At 35.2% G+C, this 26,416-nt stretch overlaps 1 protein-coding gene across 1 annotated transcript in view; it reads left to right on the top strand.

Moving 5' to 3' along the window:
• Positions 1-24,665, top strand: part of LOC130236316 (histone-lysine N-methyltransferase NSD3-like) — a 32,724-nt gene extending 8,059 nt beyond the window's left edge. The window contains 19 exon segments of the mRNA XM_056466991.1: positions 1,185-1,293; positions 1,400-1,491; positions 3,085-3,130; positions 3,334-3,464; positions 3,587-3,712; positions 4,141-4,267; positions 4,439-4,636; positions 6,284-6,463; positions 10,880-10,903; positions 14,044-14,200; positions 15,736-15,938; positions 16,040-16,152; positions 16,452-16,721; positions 19,178-19,294; positions 19,382-19,523; positions 19,603-19,709; positions 21,339-21,543; positions 24,295-24,372; positions 24,375-24,665. Coding sequence (XP_056322966.1) covers positions 1,185-1,293; positions 1,400-1,491; positions 3,085-3,130; positions 3,334-3,464; positions 3,587-3,712; positions 4,141-4,267; positions 4,439-4,636; positions 6,284-6,463; positions 10,880-10,903; positions 14,044-14,200; positions 15,736-15,938; positions 16,040-16,152; positions 16,452-16,721; positions 19,178-19,294; positions 19,382-19,523; positions 19,603-19,709; positions 21,339-21,543; positions 24,295-24,372; positions 24,375-24,571 — 2,622 coding nt within the window. The 3' untranslated portion in view covers positions 24,572-24,665.
• Positions 24,666-26,416: the final 1,751 nt, after the last annotated feature.

The following is a 26,416-nucleotide window of genomic DNA, read 5'->3' as shown; positions in this document are numbered from 1 at the left end:
TATAATGTCATAAATGAGAAGTCCAATTCTTCTGTTAAATGAAATCTTAATGAAACTTTAGTAGCAAGGGGTAAATCAGAGTAAAATGTCAAAAATCATGTAATAATATGTTGCATGCATGCAAATATAAGCATCTTTTCAGTAGTTTTCTTTTTAAATAAACGTCATAATCAGTGCATACAATATGAAATGAAGATATTAAGTACTTTTCTGAAAAATTATACAACGTTATGGGAGTTTATTCCTAAAACAAGAACAATTACTGTAGTTGTCACTGGTGTATTAAATTACTTTGCTTTGAGATGACTTGTATTAGTATAATAATAAACCCATTGGCAGATATTTGTTTTTGGTACAATTAAACTTACTTCATTTTGATCAGTTTTACAGAAAACAAATACATTTAATCTTAATTTAAAAATTTTAACATTTGCATGGAAACAAAACAAAAATGCTGAGCAAAAATATCACTTTTTATAGTGTGATCACAAGGTACAGTAAAAGCTATACAAACAGTAAGAGCTATTTAAACCTCAATCTTATTAATTGCGATCGATAAATTGAGTTTTTCCTCACCTTACAATTAAACTTCATTTTGATCGGTTTCACAGAAAACAAATACATTTAATTAAAGATTAATTTAAATATTCAGACATTTGATGAAAACAAAACAAAAAAATGCTGATGAAAACATCACTGTTTTTTTACAGTGTGATCACAAGTTACAGTAAAGGTGTTTTTCTTAGCCTGGTGTTTGGCAGCACAGTTATTCAAACTCTATTAATTGCAATCAATTAAATGAGTCTTTCCTAACCTTACACTGCCAGCTGTATGCAAGTGTATCTTGTATTATGTTGTTTTTGCACCCTGTTGTAAATATACTTTTTGCACCCGCTAGCAAGCTTTCCTATCTGACTCCTTTAAGCAAGGTATGCTAACTTGATAATAGCAATCCCACATGAAAATTTGTCAGTTAGCTACAGTTAACTTCACCAAAAAAGGCTTTAAATTCCTGTCTTATGCAATTAGTTGGCAAATGCTCACTGCGTACTTGCATTATAGCCTTCTACTTAAAAGTTAATTGCTAAGCTGCAGCTAGCTAATACATAGTTACATTAGGTTTCTTATGCATGTTGTTTAAGAAACTACACCTTCTCTTACAAATGTGGTTCTGTCTCACAAAGGCCTCCAGTAATAAAGCAGAAGCAGAGACGTGTTCGAGTGAAGAGGAGCGAGCTGCGTCTCCATCAGGATGGAGTGACCAGGAACACACTTCAGCAGAGCAGTCCACAGGTATGCACTGGATTAGTGCAAGCAGAGCGGAAGTAGAGATGTACAGATGTAGTTTTACGATGAAAGTCTGATCAAGGAAACTTCCTTTGTGTTTGTGTCAAAACAGAGAGAAAGCAGCAGCGACGTTCAGTTCGAAGCCGCTCTGAGTCAGAGAAGAGCGTGGAACCAGTGCCAAAAAAGAAAGTGAAGAAAGAACAGGTAGAGCACCAGAAGAAAATATTCAATCTGGAGACACCGATGAATCAGTAGATACTTCAAAACTGAAAATTTGTCAGGGCTCATTCACACCAAATGGGTCTGCTTCTAAAAACGCTTGATGTGGCGCTCAGGAACGAGTTTAAAAAAAGTACAGTGCAGTGCATGAGGTCCACGTGATGCGATATTATCAACGTGATGTAATAACAACCTGTTAGAAATAGGAAAACAATATGTTATCATAAGCATTTGAAGATACTTCCTATAACTAAAGATATTCTGGAAAAGCCACAATGAGTGCCTCATCCACCATGATGTGATGGTAAATAAAACTGTTTTCATGCCAACTTTCTACTATAAACCTAAGCTCGCATTGGTTGCCCCGCCCCTGAGCTCTTCTGATTGGTCTACTGCTTTTGGACCTGACCGTGATAAGCTGCGCTGCTTGTGAAAGTTGATGAGCTTTTAACTTGGCACGATGTCTAAAAAACGTGGCGCTCGTGTGTGCTATGCGTGAAAAGACATAAGATGTTAGTGTAACGGTCAAACACATCTGTCAAAGCATGTTTACGTTGAAAAACAATAGATAAGTAGCGTTTTGAAGAGGAAAAACAGATTCTTTGTGAACAGCCTGTCGAACGCAAAAGAAAATGTTTTGAATAAAGCTTAACCTCTAACCATTGACTTTTTATAGTATTTGGTTTTTCCTATTTCGAATGTCAATGGTTACTGTTTTCAGCTTTCTTCAAAATATCTGCTTTTGTGTACAAGAGAATGAAGAAACTCATAAAAGTTTGGAATAACTTGAGGGTGAGTACATTTTTGGGGTTGACTATCCCGTTAAGAAATTTAGTTTCAATTAGGAATTTTGCTCTAATAAATTAATGTTGACATAACATTCTTTATAATGCTGCACAGGAAAACTTTCATTATGCTCAGCTTGGATGATTTTTCCAGGTTCTAGTGTGTGGCAGTTGTAGTTCAAACCTCTTAAGCTTTCTGCTCCTTGTGGATTTATATTTTTAGAACATGTTGACATGTGGTTCTCTTCAAATTCAGTAAGAATAGATTTTTATTTGCATTCACTGCAAATGTGGTTTAAGTATCTGATTCACTGTATGTATTTGAAGCAAAATGTGAACCTGTTAATTTGAGATGAATAATATGTGTTATACTCCACTAATAGTGACAACATTTTAATAAAAATCAAACATCACTTTGGGACAAAAGTTCAGTGTTTTGCATGTATCAACTAGTGCTAACATGCAACTGGTCAGGCATGATTAAATAAGCTGCTGTTTGCACTTTGAAAGGATCACTTGTGGTTTGTAAAAAAAAAAAAACACAGGGGTTTGTTGCTGAAAAACCAGCAGAAAGTGAATAATTGTTTTTTTATTTATTTATTTTTTTATTAAAGTGTTTTGATTTGATTGCTATGAACTCTGTAATTTTTCTGTTTGAGTGGTTTACTTGAATATTAAATTTGATAACCTAGAGATCCAGACTGTGAATCTTGTTGGAAGTTTTCATGGCAAGTAATGCTGTTAAATAGGATATCAACACCTTAACATCTTTACATCTTTTCTTTGTTCACAGGCTGAAACGGCACCTCAAATGGATTTCAAAACCGGGTCACAAAAAGGTGCTCGACTCACTGCAAAATGAATTTTATTTAAAAAAAAAAAAAAAAAAAAAAATATATATATATATATATATATATATATATATATATATATATATATATATATATATATATATATATATATATATATATTGACATCTTGAGTTATGACTAAATTAATCTATAGTTCAGTGCATCTACTAATACTACTCCAAATCCTGTAGGAGCCAGTGAGATCTCAGACTCATGTAAACCACTAAAGAAACGCAGCAGAGCATCTACTGATGTGGAGATGGCCAGCTCTCTCTACAGAGACACTTCAGACTCCGACTCCAGAGGCCTCAATGACCCACAGGTCAGAAAGCACAAAGTTATGTCTGATTGGTTCATTTGAATGTCTAGCATGTTTTGTAGCCAAATGAGAAATGGGCTCTATCTGTAAATGTTTTTGTATTTTTTATTTTATTTTTTTGGTAGACGGGATTTGGGAAACGCTCAGACAGTCCTGCTACAGTGGATGCAGACGGATCTGATGCGCAGTCTGTGGACTCCAGCCTGTCCCGTCAAGGAGGAAGCGCCTCCAAAAAGGACACAGTTTGCCATGTGAGCTCTAGAAAATGAGTTTATTTAATCTTGAATAGAAAATGATGTATAGTATAAAAAATGGAAGCATATAAAAATAGTAAAAACGGTAGTGAAATATTACAATTTAATGTAACCGTTTCTATATTATTGTATTTTAAAATACAACTTCTGTAATGTTAAAGTTTTAGAAATATTTAAGTTTTGGCGATTAATGTTTTTGTGGATCCCCTTTCCTTTATGTCTGATACCACCTACTGTGGTAAATGGTTAATTTTTAGTGTTTATATTGAATCTAAAATGTCTTTGTTTAATTTGAAAGTTGAGTTCATATTGTTATTTGGTGGTATTAATAAATTGCAGGATCCACAGAAATGTAACACAATCATCAAACTTTTTTTTAGATGTAATTAAATGTCATGTTTTGTTTTTTCTGTTCAATCTCTCAGGTGTGTGAGACGTTCGGGGATTCTTTGGTGAGCTGTGAGGGAGACTGTAACGGGCTGTTTCATCCAGAGTGTATGGGATCCAACAGCGGAAAAGAGAGTGAAACAGTGTGTCAGGAGTGCAAGACAGGTGAACAGTACATCTGATTTGGGATCAGATTTTCAAAAAGCTATAATGAAACTGTTGTTTACATGAAAATTAAGCTTTTACAATGAACAGCTCATTGCTCTATATTTCTTAACGTGAGTACTGAGAATTTAATGTAATCTTAATCTGCTTGTTACTGTTTTTTTTCTTCAGGTTCCCATCCTTGTTTCTCCTGCAAGGTCACAGAGGGTGATATGAAGCGGTGCTCAGTGAACGGTTGTGGCCGTTATTACCATGAAACCTGTGTCCGGAAGTACACCGGCTCCGCCTCTGACACCAAAGGCCTCCGCTGCCCTCAGCACAGCTGTGCCACTTGCTGTCTCGACAGAGACCTTCAAAAAGCTGGCAAAGGTACACCCCAGATATAATAAATATTTAAAAAAAATTAGACTGTAAAAATGTGAACAAATTAGTGCTGGGCAAAGATTAATTGCATCCAAAATAAAAGTTTGTTCTGAGAATAATACAGTGCTCAGCAAAATTGAGTACACCCCATTTTAAAAATGAATATTTTTCTCCATTTCTCAGTGAATATAGGCAATGCATTTTGCTGAATTTAAACAAAACAGATTTATTAAACAGATATATTTATTATAATCATAAAATGTTTACAGGCAAAATATTGCAAAAAAATGACAACCTTCGACATTTCAGCTAAATTTTTCGTTTATTTTTTCTCTCTTTTTTTTGAAAACTTGTTATTAATATTTTTCTATAACATATACATTTGGTTGTAGTAGTTTTTGGACTGTTATCGTAAGTTATTTTATTTTGTCAGACAAGGTCCAGATTTGGCTTCAGTACTGATTAATCTAATGTATATGCACAAATATAATACTGTATAGCTTCCTATTAAAAATATGAATTTAAAAGAGAGATTTGTAAGGGGTCTACTTCGATATGCTGAGCACTGTATATGTGTGTATTTTATATATGGATATGTAATGCATACATAAACTACAAAACCTTTTTGTCACAAATATTTTAATTTAAATATAGTAATGTGTATCATATACATATGTACTATATCTACTTAAACATTTTTTCAAATATATTTGCATGTATGTGTGTATTTATAAATGCATATTAAATATACACAGCACACACAATGTCAAAAAAAAACATTTCTTTTAGATGCAGTTAGTCTCCCAGCCCTAGTAAAAATGTGCTTGTATGTTGCATAATTTGGAAGTTAGTAATTTTTTCCTCTTATTATTATTTTTTTTTTGATCAGCATGGGGAAAAAACTATTAAAAAAACCTATTATTAAATAGTGATTGACTAACAAATATTATGCCTTTGTCTTTAAACAAATAAAAATCTATCTCTTCTAATCCTGCAAACTATATGGGGAACCTTATTACTCATTACTTTAGGTGACCTATTATGCTTTTGATTCTTTGCAAAATGTAAATCGGAATGTGTCTGAAATTCCCAACAGCTCATGCCCATGCCATATGTGCCGATTTTTAAAATCAGGCAAAAACACTTTGTGTGTTTGTGTGTGTTTAAATGCAACTGATCTGTTAGGTAATGTCCCTATTAACAGGCTGTTTACACTTATTAACATAAATAAAATGCTAAGTAACCATAGTCCCTTTTACAGATACAGACCTTTTCTGGAGAATTACAGGTAAATTGCCATGAAGAGATCATGTGTAAACAGGCCTTTAAAAAATTCCGAAAATTTGTTTCAGTTGTAAAATAAGCAATAAATTGTCATAACTTGCCATGTGAACAGCACTTTTTTTTTTCTTTGTTTAAATACTATTTAATATTCATTCATGTTTTGTTATAATGATCACATTCTCTCGCACACTGCTGCTGTTTGAACTGAAGTGTCAGTACAGCAATCTGTCACTACATTTAAGTGATCAAATTTTTCTCATACAAAAGTAACTCACAGCCTCTTGATGTTATTGTATTTGTTTGTATATGTATATTGTATATGTTATTGTATGGGGACTGCATAATGTCTAATGATCTTTATTTCTTTAGGACGTATGATGCGATGTATCCGCTGTCCAGTGGCCTATCACACAGGAGATGGCTGTGTGGCGGCTGGCAGTGTTTTGATTACACCGCATATCATCATATGTAGCAACCACTCCAGTTCCAGAAAGAACGGACACTTTTCTTCTCCTGTAAACGTAGGCTGGTGTTTCATCTGCGCTCGAGGTACGTTTGACCTGACACACTTCATAATTACAGAGATGGTTCGATTTATGTTGTTTATCCCTCACACTTAAAATTATATTTAAAAAAAGTTGTTTTCAAAACGTGTGCGCAGTTAGTCTTCACACCACGTCAGTACTTCGATGTTCTCTGGTGTCGTCTTTTGCAATGCTCCTTCCTCTTTTTGAGCAGGATGCCTATTAATGTGACCCTCTGACCTTCTTTCTTGTCATCTAATCCTTTACTTTTAGATGTACTGTGTGTTCGTGATCCATCAGATCATGTTTGTTTCTTACTAATTTGTAACATTTTTAATTGTCTGTTTTAATTCTTCTGGGGAAGGTCTGAGATTGAATTACAATTTATGCCATTTGAACTTTTTAAAATGGAAAACAAAAAGAGTCATTTAATAATTTAAGAGACATCCTAGTGAGAATGTATTGAACAGTTATTTGTACTTAATCATGTAGCTTAGAGCTATCATTTTATATTCAATAAGGATGCATCAATATACACTACCTGACAAAAGTCTTGTCACCTATACAAGTTTTAGGAACAACAAATAATAACTTCTAGTTGTTTTAGTATCCAAATTGGCTTATGTGAAAGGCAAATACCTCTAGATTACGCTTATTTTACCTAAATAAATTATGATCATGCCTTGATTTTTAATGGTTTATCTAGGACAGTAAGGTCTGTCTTTGCTTAGACAAAAGTCTTGTCACTTAACTAAAATAATGTACAGTTTATAATATAAAGTCATGGTGCAGTGGAAAAAATTAATATTTTGTATGACTCCCATGAGCTTGGAGGACTGCATCCATACATCTCTGCAATGACTCAAATAACTGATGGACTCCCAGAGTTCATCAAGATTCTTTTGGATTCATCTTCAATGCCTCCTCCATCTTACCACAGACATGCTCAATAATGTTCATGTCTGGTGGCTGGGCTGGCCAATCCTGAAGCACTTTGACCTTTGCTTTCAGGATTTTTGATGTGGTGGCTGAAGTATTAGGAGCGCTATCCTGCTGAAGAATTTGCCCTCTACTGTGGTTTATAATATAATGGCCAGCACAAAAATCTTGATACCTTAGGCTGCCATCCACTCTGCAGATCTCTCGCAGGACTCCATACTGAATGTAACCCCAAACCATGATTTTTCCTCACCAAACTTGACTGATTTCTGACACAATCTGTGGTCCATGCAGGTTCCAATAGCTCTTCTGCAGTATTTGGGATGCAGTTTAACAGATGATTCATGGGAAAAATCTGCTTTCTGCCACTTTTTCAAATGATCAACTAGAAGTCAAGTTATTATTTGTTGCTCTTACAACTGGGATCGATGTCAAGACTTTTGCCAGGTAGTGTAGAGATGGATTTAATAACATAAAACTAAATCTTTTAAGTAAAATGAGCCATTACATGCAATTTTTTTAATATATGATATCAGAACTTAATATGTGCATTGCTATGCAAATAAATAATCAAACAGCCCTACTTTCAGTTAATAATTTGGGCTGATACCAATAAGATTGTGCATCTATGATTTAATGTTTCATTCTTTAAGATGCATTTTTTTCCCCCAGAAATTGTTTGTTAAACCTGACATGTGAAATCCTTAACTTTAATATTTAAGTTTTAAGACTTGCATGTTGCAAGTCACAATAAGATTTAATCAAATTAGTTGCAATACAATTTTTGATAGGTGCACATGGTTTGCTAATGCCAATGTTTCATTTAGATTGTAAGCAATAAGTCAGTATTTGTTGTATCTTTAGAAATGATCAGAAACTTTCCCACTTTAGTAGACAAGATCTTTAACACTCTAATTTCTCTTGGAACTAATTGGTAATGATTAACTGACTTTGGTCATTTCTTTAACCGTCTTTGTTGTTGGATAGTGTGTGTTGTTGGCTTGGGAGCAGCTTCACTTGTCCTTTATCACTATTTTGTCATTTAAAGGAGTAAAATTTGTCATTTACTCACCCTTGTGTTGTTCCAAACAGATATCGCTTTATTTCAGATCTAAAATGCAAAATGGGACCATTTTAAAAATCCTCTGGTTGTTGACTTTTTTTTTTTCTGAAGCAGGGCTGAAGTTTTCAAACTTAGATAAGAATACAAAAGCACCCGAAAGTTATCATGAAAGTAGTTTTTATGACTTTATGCACTAGGACTGAAACAATCAATGGAAATTGTCAGCAAATAATGCTATTGTTGAATAGTTCAGCACTGTGTGCTAACATTATGCAAAGCATCGCTGCGATTCGCAGTAATGGGTGTTTTTTTTGTTTGTTTTTTTTACTCATAAAAAGAGTTTTTGTCTTTACAAGAGCTGTTTCAGCATCGATATCGCAATATGATAATTCACAATAGTCACATTGCAGGATAAATGCAATGTTAAGTTTGTTGTATAATTTATCATTTGCATGTTTTTGATGCCTGTGATTGTATAATGATTTTAAAAGCATTCAGGTATAAGAAATTGTATCATTTTATTGAATTACTTTTATTTTTATCAATCAGTTACTGTACTTGAATACTGTTAGACTCGGCAAACGATAAAACACTTTATTTCAATACCATCTTTTTCTTGATTGTATTAATAGATTGTTATTCATGAAAATACTTACAACACATGCAAATAGAGAAATGCACTGCAAATAGCACAGACTGTAACGAAAATGTGTCGGGGAGAGCCAAACGTTTCATAGATTGTTTATTAGATTTTATGGAGATGCGTTCCCACTGCAGAATCATCCTGGTTGAGCTAATATAAAAAATATTTCCAAATAGAGATATTAAGTCATCTGGTGAAATTGTATTTATATCGCAGTGTTAGATTTTTTCAATATCCTGCAGCCCTAGTCCTTGCCATCATGGTTAAGCTTTAAGTGTCTATTTCTGTAACTGGAACAACAGCATAAACTATGGCAATAATCACCTGCGATTCTTTATTCAGTGTTATATGCTTTCAGTATGAATACAATTTTACATGATATATTGAAAGCAACAGGTCATAGTCTTGAAAATAAAATAATTAGCAAATATAGTTTAAACATGAACATACTTTTACAAATGTTAATGAGCTAAAATTTAGCTAATATTAGCTAGGGGTGTAACGGATCATGGTTGCCTGTGGATTAAGATAAATTTTATTTTACTTGTAGATTAATCCTAAGTTTGTAACTATTGCAGAGAGACCGCCTCTCGCTTCTTGTTTCAAATTACATGTATGAAAACATTTAGGCTTTCCTGTAAAATATAATGATGACAGAAGAAGTTGTGGTAGATTATTCGGGATGTGGTGGGTTTCTTTGCTTTTTAAAGGTGTTTTCTGTCACTACTTAAGAGCTGCACGGTTAATCATTAAAAGATCGGGATCTCAACACCCACGCAACATAAATTATAAGTGATGGTGATATGCATATGTTTATTAATCCTTCGAATCGCTGCATTCAAATATGTGTTTGAGAAACGCAGAATAGAATAGCACAGTGGGCTGAAACCTTGTCACGTGTGATTAAGACACTCACACATTCAAATTCAGATTTACACTTCTCACAACACGCATAAACATGCATGCAACATGTTACAATACAAAAGTTTGACACTTTGACACTTTGACACTTTTTTTTAAAACTTCAGTCACTTTTAATATAGAAAATAAAACCATGACTTGGAATTCTAGCAATAAATGTGATTTTTTTTTTTTTTTTTTCAGATACTGTGTGCTCCAATATTAATACTCCTGGAAATATATCAAATTAAGTACATGAATGAATTTATATAAAAATCTAATCACAAGCTTATAAATAGAAATTGAATCATGAAATTTGTCAATATCCAGTCCTAATAAAAAACACACACTTTATTGATGATCAAAGTTCAATTTTCAAAAGTTAATTCCATCGTTAATTATTTATTAGAAAAGGTATCTTGCAGCCCTGTTGTGCGCTATATTCCGATTTATTTATTGGACAAAATATAAAATGTTTTCATTCACTGAAAGTTATATTTGGAGCAACATTATGGTGAATAAAGCAATCTAGATTTTTCAATGAACTTTTAAAATTGATGATTGGCCAAATTTAAAAGCAGAAAATAATTCATTTTATCTCTTGAGCTCCCTCTCCAACACCACAGTTACTCCTCTTAAGCCTCTCGTTTTTTGTGTTCTCTTTTCAGGACTACTTATTTAATCACGTGTCGTTTTTTTCCTGATGTGTGTGTTTTCTGGAATCATGGGTAGTTTCATTACTCATGACCTTTCCTGTTTGTCTCGTGTAGGGCTTTTAGTGCACGACCATACTGACACCATATTAAGTTCATATACCTTTAAGTCGCACTACCTTCTGACTGAGTCAAATCGTGCTGAGTTGATGAAATTACCTATGATTCCTTCTTCTTCGTCAGCTACCAAAAAGAATATTGGGAAAGGTAAAATCATGTTTTCTTGGTTTATGTAGTTTGCCATCTGTATGCTTTCACAGCTGTCTTATTGCTACCTTTTTATTATTTCTTTGTTTTTGGGGTCATTTTATTGCTTATTTTACACCGTCGCGCTACTTCTAATGCATATAGTGGGCTTAAAATAACACGCAGCAACAAACATACATGTAAACAATTTCTAGAGCTGTTTAGATTCAAATCAGATGAGAGAGTTTTAAATTAGTTTAATATATTGTGCTTGCCGTAACACTCAAGTCCTGGGCTTATAAATTGCTCTTATTCCTTAAAATTTGTCTTGTAAACTTGTTATTCTGAGTCCGAAAATCGCTTAGCTTTAATTGCTTGGCTTGTTTCTAAATGACTTTGTCCCGTTTCTCTGTTTGCTTGAGTTATACCCCACCACCCTCTAAACATAATAATATTTTGGATGGCAGTTCTGATAGTCAACAGCAAGGGTCCCGGAAGTAAAACATCCTGTTCATTTTGTCTGTGAAGAAATAGATTTTTCTCCCAAAATGAGTGCTGATGCTTCTGTTAAAGGCATAATTCACCCAAAATATAAAACTGAGTTAACATTCACTCACCCTGGTGTTGCCCTTTCTTTTGTTTTTCAGAGCACGAAAAAGCTTAATTTTAAAAATTATTGTTATGTCCCGCTTACATTTTTTTAAACAACCGTGTGCAAAAATTTAGCTTGCTATTAAAAATGTAAAAAAGCTAACAAAAGACCAAAAATAAATTTGTAATGCACTTAATTTCAGTTTGTTTTACACGGAACACTACTGTATATGCCCCAGAATACCTGGAATATACATCAAGTGTGTCGCATGAGAGGATTTCTTTTCTTTTTTTGCATTATTATTACTTTTTTTTAGCTTGATCCTTTTGCTTTTAACTACAATTGTTTGGAACAACACTGGGGTCAGTAAATCATTGCTAATGCCAGGTTCAGACTATACAATATATACAGAGAGAGAGAGATTATGCTGTTTTGATGCCTGCGATATGTCATTGAGAAGGCAGAACTAGCAGCTGACATCTGCTGAGAAGAGTTAAAACAGTCATAGGGGTCACTGCACCAGAGGACAGAACAGTTGGAGTACCTATTTTTTGATGCAATCACACCACAAGAAATGGGAAAAATTGTAGTTTGAGCAGCGTCTTTTGGGCAAACTAAATTAGCTCCTTCGGAATAGGATCTACCTATACAATAGGAACTACCTGTGTGTTGATTTGTTGAATGCATTCGATATCAAATAGGGCTGGGCGATTAATCGAAATCGTCATTCAGAACCTATAATCGATCAAATTTTTTCCAGGTCAAAATTTTTTTTTTCCCTCTCCAATTACTGTCCCTACTGTGTGTTGAGTCACATGACCACTCTGTTAAGGGTGATTTATACTTCTGCAGCCACATCTTATTTCTGGTCAAGTAAAACGATAGACCCATTTTTGAGCCTGCCTTTGCACTACACTGATGATGAAGCTGCGCTGAGATGCTTTGAGGCGACACATTTTCCATCACATTAAAATTATTATATACATTAAAATATTTGTTTAAAGAAGATGCAAGAAATGCACTGCTTAAAATTTTATTTACAGGATATGCAAGAGTTATTTTATTTAGAAGAGATACTGCTTGCTTTTAATATGAGAAAAATTGAAAATTATTTTGATTCCAAAAGTTATTTATTTTCATTTAATAGGAAAATAATAGTTGGTTTTAGGCAATGTGTGTTTTAATTTCATTTGTTTAATATTGATGTTCAATAAATTATCAGAGATAGATGGTGTGCGTATTATTATTATTATTTTTTTCTCACTTATTTTAAAACCAAGTAATGCACCCTTTATTCAAAAATCTCTCGCTTGTAATATGTGAGCATATTTACTGTACAAAACATGTCAGTAAACTCAAAAAAGTAAAATAAATAAATAAAATAATTGTTCATTAATCGTAATCGAGTTATTGTTCAATTAATCGAGATTTTGATTTTAGGCCAAATCCCCCAGCCCTACTATAAAATATCAGCACAGTATTTTAAAATGTTACATGACATAAGACATAAGAAAGCTTATGTTTGCCTTCCAACTTTGTCTGCAGTGTTGTTCTTTTCTTAGCCTTCCTTTGTGCTTTTTTATTGCATAACTTGTATGTTTACAATCTATATTTATCACAAGACCACTGTCAACAAAAAAAACACTGCTTTGATCATGCCATCCAGCATCCCCATCCTCTTATTTTGATGAATGCTGCACGTAATGGAACCAAAAAGAAGCACTGGCTTTTTGGGCACTCTCAGTAAGATTTCCAATTAGACAATCTTTTGCTGTATTACTTAAATACTTGTATATATTTAAACATATTTTTGTCTAAACTTAAAATATGTAGTAGTTATTTCAGCTTAGTTGCTTTTTATATTATGCCCGTGTAATTTGTGATGGCTTATTCATAAATTAGATCTAGAGAGATTTGTCTATCATTTGGAGCCAGTTGGTTTGTTTTAGGACTAGACTTGTATTTATTATTATTATTATTATTATTATTATTATTATTATTATTATTATTATTATTATTACTGTTGTTTAATTCATGCTGAGAAAATGAATCAGAAAATACTTCCGGAACCGAAGCGTCTTGAAAAGTAGACACTCGATGCGCTCTTTCTTGTATTGCCCATCAGTGTTCTATTTGCCTTCAGTCAATCAGACCAAAGATTACAAGTAACACCATCCAAAATACTTGCTCCGTGTCTGCTAGTGTACTGCAAGTGATGTTAATGCGGACGATCAGTCAGTTTGCATCACTGCATGTTTCCCATAATGCCCCCCTTTTGATCATTCACTATTGGCTGCTTATTAAATCACACTGCGCGAAACAAGCACATTAACATGATGCATAAAAGGTGTCAGTCAACAAACCATGTCTTTGAGCATGTCGAATTGAGCTTTTATAATCTAGACATATTTCAGAGGCGCATGTTAATCTAAAACGACACACAACTGTCTGATTCTGACATGCTCACAAATGAGGTTTTTTGAATTTCGCCTTATTTTGGCATGTGGTGATTCTGTGGGTTTGTGTATTCGATTGTGTGTTTATGTGCGTGTGTGTGCTTGTCAAAAAGGAGGAAGACTGTTGTGTTGCGAGGCCTGTCCCGCCTCGTTCCACCCTGAGTGCTTGAAAATAGAGATGCCAGAGGGGACGTGGCTGTGTGGCGAATGCAAATCGGGCAAGAAGCCCCACTATAAGCAGATAGTCTGGGTGAAGCTGGGCAACTACAGGTACGTCTGTTATACCGTTGGAAGTCTCCTCAGATGCGTTTACCTAAACTAAAAGCATGTTCACGCCAAGTCTTATGTGTCTGAAGGGCTTTGTCACACTTGAAGTTGTTAACTGTGTCATTTAATCTGCATGTTAAAAAATCCTGGGTTTTCTTAGTTTCATACTGCTTGTGCTTTACTTCGTGTAAGCCGTGAACTTTTATTTTAGTATGTTGATGTACTTTCTACTAAAATGGAATATTGATTAGGGGGTGGGGCTTTCTTTATATAAGAGTATAAGAGTGTTATTAATATGCAGTTGCTATGGAAGTCCTCAGGTTGACGTCAACAGAAGGACCACCAATCCAAACACTAAAGCAAATGGTCAGAATTTTATTGGAGTTACCAAAACAAACTGTTTCTTTCTGTGGATTAGCTTGCAAGGGTTACAAATGAATAATAACAACATAAGCTAGCAAAATAAGTATTGTAAATTTAGATTTCTCTCTTTCAGTTTCACTTTTTCAGACTTTAAAATTAATTGAAGGTATTCGTGAGCAGTGTGAAAAGCCCTTAAAGGAATAATTCTCCCCAAAATGAAAATTACCCCATAGCTTATACATGCACAAGCCATCCTCAGTGTATATGATTGCTTCTTTAAGATGAACACAGTAGGAGTAATTTTCAATTTAATTTGTCTTTTCCATGCTATATAATGGTGTTAGGTAGTGGCCCTTTTTATCTTCCAAATAGCCCATATATTCATTGTAAGGCTAGCGCAGGGGTCAAAACAAGTCTTATAAAGCAGAACAATGTGTTTTTGTCGAAAAAATTCTTGGCTGGTCTCTCATTTAATGTATAGCGCATGACATAACCAACAAATTTAAAACTACTCCAACTGTGTTTGAATGAAAGATGAAAGTCAATGCATTCAGTTTTGGATGAACTATTCCTTTAAATGTCCCAAAAAATGTCAAATGAACTCATTTCTATTGAATATCTCATCTGTCTGTCTTGTACATTGTCAAATATCATTGTTAATTGGACCGAAAATCACAGGTAAGTAATTTCAAAAGCAGCACTGGGTGGTAACTGATTACTTGTAATCTGGACAACATAATCAGTATTTATAAAATTATTACTTGTCAAAAATTACATTAATAATGTAAAAAACTATTTTTTAAACGCTTATAATTGCATTACAATTACTTTTATAGATTACATGATTATGGCTTTAAACACTGAAAGGGTCATATCTTTAATTTAGTGATTCTCTATATTTTTTCTTTTATTTCTGTTTTTCTAAAATTCATATTTTAGTTCATATAAATTAGGTCATAATTAACCTTGAAGTAAATCAACTGTATTCAGAAAACATTACTTAAATTAGTTTGCTGATGATGTTTGATATTTATAGCCAGAATTCCCTTTCTAAATTCTGTATTGCATTTGACTAAGCAAATATTTAGACCCACTCACAAATTGCTTGGTTTTCCTTGATGACTAAGTTGCTGCCCCACCAGTGATTAAAGTAATAGATATTCCACCATGTGTAGATGGTGGCCTGCTGAGATCTGCAACCCTCGCCTGGTTCCCTCCAACATCCAAAGCCTGAAGCACGACATTGGTGACTTTCCAGTCTTTTTCTTTGGATCCCATGACTATTACTGGATAAACCAAGGCAGAGTTTTCCCCTACGTTGAGAGCGATAAGAACTTTGCAGAGGGACAAGTCAGCATCAATAAGACATTTAAAAAAGGTACCAGTGTATGCTGTGGAGTTTTGTTTGTTAAGGCAATGATTCCAATGATGAAGGTCAAGCAAAATTTCTTCTAAATGTATTTTTGTATGTGTGTAAAGCACTTGAAGAAGCAGCAAAAAGGTTCCAGGAATTAAAAGCACAGCGAGAAACCAAGGAGGCCCTGGAACAAGAGCGCAACTCTCGCAGACCACCACCATACAAACTTATAAAGGTAAATAATGAGGTTTCGATACTCCATGCAAACATTAATCAGTTGCATTGCTGATATTTGCATAACCTTGTTGTTGCCATAGTTATTACATTGTAGTAACAATATAATATTGTAGTAATAACTGATATTTTTTTGATAAATTTATAACTATATGAAAAAAGCTTGGTGTAAGCTGAATCATGAATTGGCTGCCACATTTGTTGTCACATGGTACCATAACATGGACCTACTTTTCATTTATCTTCTGTATCAATACAAAAGCCCAAAATGATTAAAACTCTTCATGTTTGTGACCTCAGTCCAACAAGCCATTTGGGAAGGTGCAGTTGCACGTTGCTGACCTCTCTGAAATCCCACGCTGCAACTGCAAACCTACAGACGAGCGTCCGTGCAGCCAGGACTCACAGTGCCTGAACCGCATGCTGCAGTATGAGTGTCACCCCCAGGTCTGTCCCGCTGGTGACCGCTGCCACAACCAATGCTTCTCCAAACGCCTCTACCCCGACACTGAGGTCATCAAGACCACTGGCCGAGGATGGGGCCTGAAGACCAAGCAGGATCTCAAGAAGGTGAGCGCTGCAGAAAGTTTAATAGACCATCTGACTTTCATTTGTTCTTTAACAAAACCTTGGCAATTGGTAGTCTTATTTGTAGCTCTGCTGTTAAAATTAAAATTGTTAAAAACATTTTTGTTTGATGGGAACTGAAATAAATTAATATTAGTAGATGTAACCTTAACCAAAGTATAAACACTGAAATAAAAATAAAACATAATAATCGTAATAAGAGTAATAGCACATATTTTGTAAATATAGGTTATACCTAGGGATGGGTACCGAAACTCGATACTTTATCATACTTTATCGGTATCGGTGCTACATTATAAAAGACCGAAGTATCGATAAACTCTGACATTAACGGTTCTGCTATCAGTACTGGAGAATTATTGCTGAATAAACATTACTTACAGCAGCATTATTTCACTGACCAACCTTTTCTAATTTACGATATTTGATATTCGTCAGCACAGTTGGCAATCTCACATGAGAAATTCTTGTGTTTCCTGTTCAAGTATAAAAGCCTTCACAGTTCTCGGGCTGTGCATACGCAGTCATTGGAGGCTCTTGCTAAGCGCACACACACAGCTTGCAATGCATGCACGCATGCCAGCTCGTAAGCTTGCGGAGTGAACCAAACGGGATGTATTTCCCGAGTGGACAGCGACAATGCAAAAACAAAAGTTGTTTTCTTGTATAAGCGGAAACGCAAGCAGTCTTGCTTGACCAAAGTGAAAGTATCTTTCAAAAGTTCTTTAACTGCAGAAAGACAAATGAAAAGTTGTTGACTGCCTAGCTACTAACGGTAACATTACATAATCCACATGGTTATGCCAGCAGTCAATCACCTAAATTAGTATAATATAAATAGGTAAATAAACACACACATTCGGTTGCAATGAAAACGGTATTTTTTTGTGCAGTAGCCTAAATAAATCTTGAACATTAAAAGCATTTTAATAAGCATAGTTTATTAAGAAATTATTTTTAAAAAAATCTATTTTTACAGTGCAAGATGCTCCAAAACTGTATTGAAAACACAGTTAACTCTCAAAACACCGTTAACTCATTTATGTTAATGCGTTAATGAAAAATCATAAACATTATCTCATTTAACTGCATTTTGCAACTCAAAGAGGGTATTTTCAACTGCAGGGAGCACAATAAACCACAAAAGATCCCGACTTCTGCTAGAAAAGGCAAACATGTTGATTTTTCTCTACATTTTTTTACAGGAAACAATTTATTTATTTGTTTTACAATTATTGGTTTAGTTTTTTTTTTACTTTTAAAAACTTAATAATAAAATAATGTGATGTTGTGTTCAATTTGTTTTGTTTTATTTTTCCTAAAAATAAAACACAACAAAACGTAACGATAAGAGAATCGTTAAAGTACCGAACTGATATATGGTATCAATAATAGTAAAACCGTTAAAACCTTAACGATATCCATCCCTATTTATACCAATATAAATGATAAATACATACAACTGTCTTAATTTTGATACTTTTTTTTATTGTTCACTTAAATTACAATCTTTCATTGAAATAAAACAAATAAAATGGATTAGAATTTTGTTTCTTCAATGTGTGCATTATGCTTTCTGCAACCAAAATAAGGTGGAGATGCTACAGTTCCAATCATGCCTTCAATAAGCTGAAAACAGATTTTGAATTTCTGTCTTCTAATAATTTTATCAAGTCAAATTAAAACTTTAGTCTGATTAAAAACTATATAAAACAAATAATTTTATAGACAAGTCTCAGATTCTAACATCAATCTCAATGCAAAAGATGAGACATTAATTAAGTTTCCTGAACATAAATTACAGAGCTCTACCTGAATCAAGAACTTCAATGCACATGCCTTATGCATTAATTAAAATCTAATATCATGGGTCATATTTAAAGGGGAACTTTTATTCCCCTTTTTACAAGATGCAAAATAACTCTCTGAGATCCCTTAATTATATCAGTTTCAGCTCAAAATACCCAACAAACATGTTTTTAAACTCTTTGAAACGGCCCTATTGGTGGATGACTGCTTCTCACTCAGGTCTGTCTATTTTAATGGGATTGTCAGTAATGGGAAGAGCTTTCCCCATCTGATGTTTTTATGAAGTGTGATTATAATATATAGAATTGATTGACTGTTACCATGAGAGACTGGCTATATTTACACACTGTTGCCACACTGCTGAGTTTAAACTCTTTATGAACGTGATTTTTTTTTTTTTGCAAAATAGGTCCCCTTTGAATTAAAATTAAAAAACAATGTAATTTATTAAGTGAAATGCCAAAATGGCAGGTGCTTGAGCATCACTCAACATCTGTTGCTATCAACTTCCTGCTTGATTTTCTTGACATCATAATCCTCCCTTATAATTCTGCATCCAGGAAAACCTCTGATTGTTTTGCATTATAAACTGTTTCTCTGATCTTGGGTCATTGTTACATCATTTTTAGGGTGATTTTGTCATGGAGTACGTTGGTGAACTAATCGATTCGGAGGAGTGCAAACAACGAATAAGAACTGCTAATGAGAACCATGTGACCAACTTCTACATGCTTACCCTGACGAAGGTACCGCAGTTTCATGCTCACTTTCTGTATGTCACATTATTACATCACCATAGCCATATTAAAGCAGACCCTCCTGTGCTTTTTCAGGACCGTGTGATCGATGCTGGACCCAAAGGGAATTTGTCACGCTTTATGAACCACAGCTGCAGTCCAAACTGCGAGACTCAAAAGTGGACGGTGAATGGAGACGTGCGTATTGGACTCTTCACTTTGTGTGATATCCCTGCTGGTAAGAACCTCTCGTGTTTTCTTTGGAGAAGAGTTTGTGTTTGTTTAGAAGCTAATTGATGCAATTATGTTTTCCTCAGACACAGAACTGACCTTTAATTACAACCTGGACTGTCTGGGTAATGGGAGGACATCCTGCCACTGTGGCTCCGAGAACTGCAGTGGTTTTCTTGGAGTCAAGCCCAAGGTAAAGCCTAATCAAATTAGACAGGAACAGATGAACTGCTTTCCTAAGAATTCCAGTTGCACCATTGACATTTCTTGGACTTTCAGAGGGCATGCTAATAGGCCAGGCTTTATTTAACGCTAGCTTCTATTTGTCTTCGATTTAGTTTTTTTTGTTTTCCTGGATCAATTTTTATTTTCATCGATCAAAAACGGGTGTAGATGGGGTTTACTGAAAGCACATCATATTGAATGCATTCTCAATGTAAACTTAAGAACTGAGACAATAAATCGACGCAATCTGTGTGGATTCCGAGATTTACTGAATGCATTGCAATTCTCTTTGAGTTGATTCTGAGGTTAGTTTCTACCTGTAGATGGCGCTGTATACTTTATAAACACCATACTCTGCCGATCCTTACACATACTGCCTAAACATTAAAATAATCATTATTCCAGAAATTCATCAAAGGTTTAAAGGGGACCTATTATGCCCCTTTTTACAAGACATCATATAAGTCTCTGATGTACCTAGAGCAGGAGTCTCAAACTCAAGTTGGCGGGGGGGCCATTTCAGTGACTGACAATTCATAGGAGGGCCCTTTTAACATTCAAGCACAAGAAAAAGTGGAAACCTCACGTAATTGATGCATCTTAAGACAACAGACATGAGTCATTCTTCCACAGAGTGTATGCAGTCAAAACTCTAGCTTTTTGTTTTGTTGTTGTACATATTGAAGAGTAGTTTAAATTGCTATGAGAATATAACAAATAATAGGCATGATAATTATTATACTGCCCCAAACAATTGTATTGTGCAATAGCGTTATAACAGCAGAAAGCAGTTTGGGTAACTTAAGTGACTTTACTGGCAATTGTTTTTCTCAATATCTTTCCTTTTTTGTAAAACTACAACAAAGAGGGGAAATGTATGTACATATTCACATTTACATTAACAAGTTCAATTCAACTAGCAGTACAATTTTACAAAAGTACCTAGTTTTTTATGCAAATCTTAATATGCATATGAGGAAAATCTATTAAAATGAGATCATTTCAAAATCAAAATTATATTTCTTACACCACCAGCATTACATGTAAGCCACGAAGAAGTGTTTGTACAACAAACAAGCGGTATAAAACTGATAATCAACCAACCCTTGAATATCTCAGAGAAACTCTCAGAGAAACTCTCAGAGAAACTTGAATACACTCAGAGAAAATGACAGTAAAACTAATCTGAATGCAGTACCATAAATGTCAGCTAGGTGGGTTAAAACCACAAGTGGCTAGATGCAGCTGCACAACAATGATAGCGGGCTGAATCTTGTTATATTTTTTTTATATCAATTGCGGGCTGGAGGGAGGAGGAGGGCGGGCTGTAAATGGCCCGTGGGCCTGCAGTTTGAGACTCAAAATCAGTTTCAGCTCAAAATCCCCCAATGTTTTAAAACTCCAAAAAAAATAGCCCCTTTTAGGCTTTGAACCAAATTATGCCATTTTGGTGACTGTTGCTTTAAATTCATGCTCCACAGATATAACTGTGATTAGGCTCTGAAGGTCATCACTGTGCAAAGACCGATACACGGACACTGGAGCATCTGTCAGCTGATCTTGAATCCTGTCTTAAACCTTGTTTGACTTCCTGTAGAGTGCAGTGGTTATGGAGAGGGAGGAGAAGGTGCGCAATGCTAAACTGAAGCCCAAGAAGCGCAAGCTGAAGACTGAGAGCAAGCAGACCCATGAGTATTACTGCTACTGCTGTGGTGAAGGAGGAGAGCTGGTCATGTGTGATAAAAAGGACTGTCCGAAGGCTTACCATCTCCTCTGCCTCAACCTGAGCAAACCTCCATATGGTAAGGGCTGTCCATTACTCCATGTAGCTTTTTTTTCTAGCTGATTTTATTGATTCATTTCATGGTGCTTGATAGGAATTGAGATTTCTACAGAAATAATGTTTACTTTTAGGATGTCACAATAAGTCTTAAAATTCATTAAATGTTGTTGTTGTTGTTGTTGTTATTATTATTTTTATTATTATTATTATCAGCTTATGTAGGAGAGCCTTATTTACTTGGACAGAAGTGAGGTATTGGAGTCCAAAAAGAAAGGATGGATGCATGCAAGCAAGAATCTATTATCAAAAATATTTACATTTACTCTTCGGAATTTTGAAATTAATTTTATTTAACAGGTATAATGCTCATTAATCAACAGTAAAACTGTTAATAAGCCAGAGTTAGTCACTAGGGCTAACTTTCATCTGTTTCCTCCTGCCACATTGTAAAAAATGCAACCTTAAATAACAAAGAACACATTATTACACATACAGAAACAGTAAGTTAGATACAAGACAAAACATATAATACGAATTTCTTAAAAAGCTGGAGAAAAGATTTACACACGATTACAAACTTGATTTGCTTTTAGCAATTTCTTTAACTTGTACTTAAATGTTGAATAATTTGCAATAGCCCTTAAGTCGAAGTGTAGTGCAGAAATGACTGGCTCTAACTGAGAAGACTTACAGGGCAAAAGTTTTATGTGGAAACTGCAGTGCACAGCACAGTCATGTTGTACAATCAAGATGTAAAAATATATATATCAGAGAGAAAACCTACATGACTGTGTATTAAACCTACTTAAAATGTCAGATAGTATTATGTGCTTATGACAAAATATCATGTAGTGCAAATCCAAAAACTTAAATCATAATAATTTGTGAATATAATAATAATCAAACTGTGGATTTTAAAGTATAGTTAAAGAAGTAGAAAATCTAAAACAACGATTACGATTTTCTCTCTCATTAATTCAAGTTGTAGGGAAATTATTACATTTATTTAATGGTCACACCACATGACATTTTCATTTATCTTTCTTTAGAAATTGGTGTGAGTCTGTCAACATCAACACAAATCCAACGAGCCCTTTTATAAGAACCTGGCGCATTTTGATCTGCATTTTTCTACATTTTTATTTACATCATAGCCCTGTTACTACGGGCCCTTTTCATAAGAATGTTTTGACCTGTTTAACGGTCTCCATAATCTTAAATCCTTGAAAGTTTTATATTTAGATTTTCTTTTTTAAAAAGCATATGAACATTTATAAGCATTTATGAATGTATTATATCATCTTTGTGTCAAATTGCAAAAAAATGAATTACTGCTTACGCGAGGTGTTTCTAATGCAGCATCTATGGGGTTTAGAGTAAATTTGACGTTATTCTCTCCTCTGGCTTCCATCATCAGTTTCACACAATTTTTTTTTAATTTTTTTTCTGAAAGTCTTGATAACACCATCATGGAGTTTTTCTTTTATTATTTCAGCAAATTGGATTGTAAAAAAATGATTTGTTGTACTCTGAGATTCACTGCGCTCTAAATTTACCAAACCATGACACCTTCCGCTACTGAGAACCCGGAAATGTGGCCCGTTTCCACTGAGTGGTACAGTACGGTACAGCAAGGGTTGGTACAGATCACCTTTACTAGTCTTGCGTTCCCACTGCTAAAAGTGAGCTAATGGTCAGGCAATGTCATTATCGCTCAAGGAAATTTCAAAGAAAAGCTGTACGGGTCGTTCACATATCATATGAGAAGCACTTCTCACAAAACAGAGGCTTTATACACACAATACCCGTATATAAACGTTCATTACTAAACTTTCTATGAACATGATTTGATTATAACTGCAGATCAATGGCAGTGTGAAATAACCTACTGTAACGTCTGCAATTACATCAAATAAATACCTAAATGCAACATATATGAACACATACAGACCCTTACCGTCTCCGATATGTTACCAATTACAGAAAAACTACACACAACATACATTTAGTCCTTATTTGCGTTCAAAAACAACATTCAACATATAGCTCACAGTCAGTGCAAACCTCTCATCTTTATCTTTAATCTTCACCAGCACATGTAACCATGTTAGAAAGTTATTCCGTCATTCTGAGTTCATAATAGTCCAAAAGGTGATGATAATAGTTAAACATGGCAGTTTGTTCATCTTTTAGGTTGCTAAAACAATCATTATGTGTGTGTGTGTGTATATGTGTATATATAATATATATATATATATCTTCTTTGTGTTGTGGCTGTTCATGAAGACGACAACAAGGTTTGTTTAAGCACGGGTTGACAATTGCTCATTATATATGTATATATTATTATGGTGCAATATCTCAGCTGTGTATTTAAAAAGTTGCTTTCTTTGTTTTCATTCTCCTGCTTGTCCACGAGCTAGTGACGTATCTCTGTAAACCATTAGCGTTCAGCTGCGCGTCTTGCTCCGCCTTTTGGGTACCCTTTTGTTGTGCTAGGTACCCTTCCGAAAGGGTACCCAAAAATAATACGGTATGGTTTGCTTTTAGGTACTTCACAGTGGAAACGGCCATAAAAGCGACCGTACCACTCAGTGGAAACCTGCCATTACAGTCCATTAATAATCCAAAACAGTCAAAAGAAGATGTTGAGAAAAAACAAACTACAGAATAGAGAAGGAATTGCAAAAATTAAGAGTACTAGAAGTTTTCTTAAGCTTGTTTCATGTTGTGATCGATCTGTTTTTTTGCGTCTCTCTTTCTCTTTCAGGACGATGGGAATGCCCCTGGCATCAGTGCAGTGTGTGCCAGCGCACCGCCACCTCTTTTTGCCACTTCTGTCCCGCTTCCTCTGCCGAGAGCATGAGAGAGGACAGCTGGTAGTGTCTGCGCTCGACAAGCTGCCCTGCTGCTCCAACCACGACCCCAAGAGACCCTTAGGACCCCAGTCGAACCGCAGCCAGGTCACTGTAAAGAAGGAGCCACTCGACGGCAACGCCAATGAGGAAGAGGAAGAGGAGGAGGAGGAAACAGGAGACGGGGAGTGATTTGGCCAAAGCATCAGAAAACCACATCAAGCTACACGAAAGTTCAAAGTAGTCGACACATGCAGCTCTCTGGTCCACTTCAATTAACCCAAGTGGATTTGATAACAGGTTTGATTCATTCCAAATCTGGTGTGAATTTTTCGAATATATCACAATTTACGGCCTCACGTCAATTTCATACGGGCTTATGTAACATCGTAAGCGACTCATTTCTGGTTTTCTAAGCAAAATTTCACAGCTAATTTTCTGACGTGCTTTGTTTCGGCAAAAAAAACACAAACAAAACGCCTCGGTTAAAAGACGCCTTCAGCGGCAAGGTCAGTTTCCATATATATGGTACTTAAAAAAACACTCTATAAACACTTTAAACCAAGAACTTTATTTATGTACCTCATGTAAATAGCAAAGACTGTTGTAATATGTGTCGGGCGCAACCGTTCGCCCCTCGCCGGTAGGATTTCACTACATGTCCGAATACGAGCCTGTCGTGTAACATCAAAATAAAACAACAAAAAAAAGATCGATTCAAAAGACATACGAGGTTTGTTCAACTGCCGCCCCATTCCAGTGAGTTTGTGATTTGTAAGATATATAATCATTAATATATTTATGTCGATGTTTACATCCATTCACAATGTACAGTATTATTCATCTGTATTAGTCAATTTGATATCACTAATCGTATTGTTGTATATGTGCCCTTTTTGTCAGAGAAATGACATTATTGCTTGGCCGGTACTGTATTGCCGTCATCTTCCGGTCCATCGAGTAAAGACACAGCGTAATTAGAGTTAAAAGTGTTAGAAAATAACCATCAGCCGCCGAGAAGATCAGTTCTGACGTGTACTAGCGGTAACGTTTGACGGTGTAGTGTTAAACCACATATACTACTCCAACACTGCCATGTGTCTTAAACAGATATTTACCATTGTGAGTATTGACCAGGTGCCAGTGCGTAATATCACACACACACACACACACACACACACACACACACGAGGAACCCATATCATTTTTACAAGCAGCGCAAGTTGTAAGACTGTGAGTACAATCTTTAATGTGATTTTGTTTTCATTTTCCCGAGTGTAAATATCAGACTATTCGGTTTTTGGTTTCACGCCTAGTATATCGCTGTACAGTCGAGACTCATTTCAAAGATTTTTGTTGGGTATCGTTTTCGGATTCTGTTCAGTTGTGATGACTTTGCTAAAAGCGAACTAACGTGGAAGAGGCTGTACAACTGACAGCAGAGTGTAGCATAATCCTCTGTGTGATTTGTACTTGATGTGAATCTACTCAATAGCTTTGCCTGTGCTGTAAAGTGGGAACTGTTACTCTCTTGTACTGGTAGCTGTGCGGATGAAGACTCGATCTCGACGGCTTCGGCACATGGGCTTCGTTTACGTAATAGTTAGTCATTTCAACATGAACTTTTTTTTATAGGCCACAGTACAAGTATTATATGTGAGACGCCACCACCAGTATGTTTGTCACTTTATGGAAAGGAGGGAAAGCGCTGCAAGTTTCATTTTACTTGAATCATAATGCCCATTCTGCCTTTGTTCATTTCTCTATTTATTCTTAGTTTTTTTTTGTCTCGAAATGGAGGGTTATTGGAGGATATCAGTGGAAGCATCTTTCTGCCACAGACGGTTATTGTGGTTTGGGTGCTCGCTGCAGAGCCACTTGGCTGGAGCTCATCTCCAATGAGGAGGAGTTTGAGCTCCAGCTCCTCCTCCTCCTATAAGCTGTTTTAATTTGTACGCCTACTCCGCCCCTAACCCCAACCCACAGTGACATCAGTTGTACAAAAAGGGCAGCAAGGAGGAGCTGGAGCTCAAGCTC

The sequence above is a fragment of the Danio aesculapii genome, chromosome 10 (genome assembly GCF_903798145.1).
Source record: "Danio aesculapii chromosome 10, fDanAes4.1, whole genome shotgun sequence".
Lineage (NCBI taxonomy): Eukaryota > Metazoa > Chordata > Actinopteri > Cypriniformes > Danionidae > Danio > Danio aesculapii.
The sequence above is the reverse complement of the archived record's forward strand: the minus strand, read 5'-3'. Positions and strand labels throughout refer to the sequence as shown.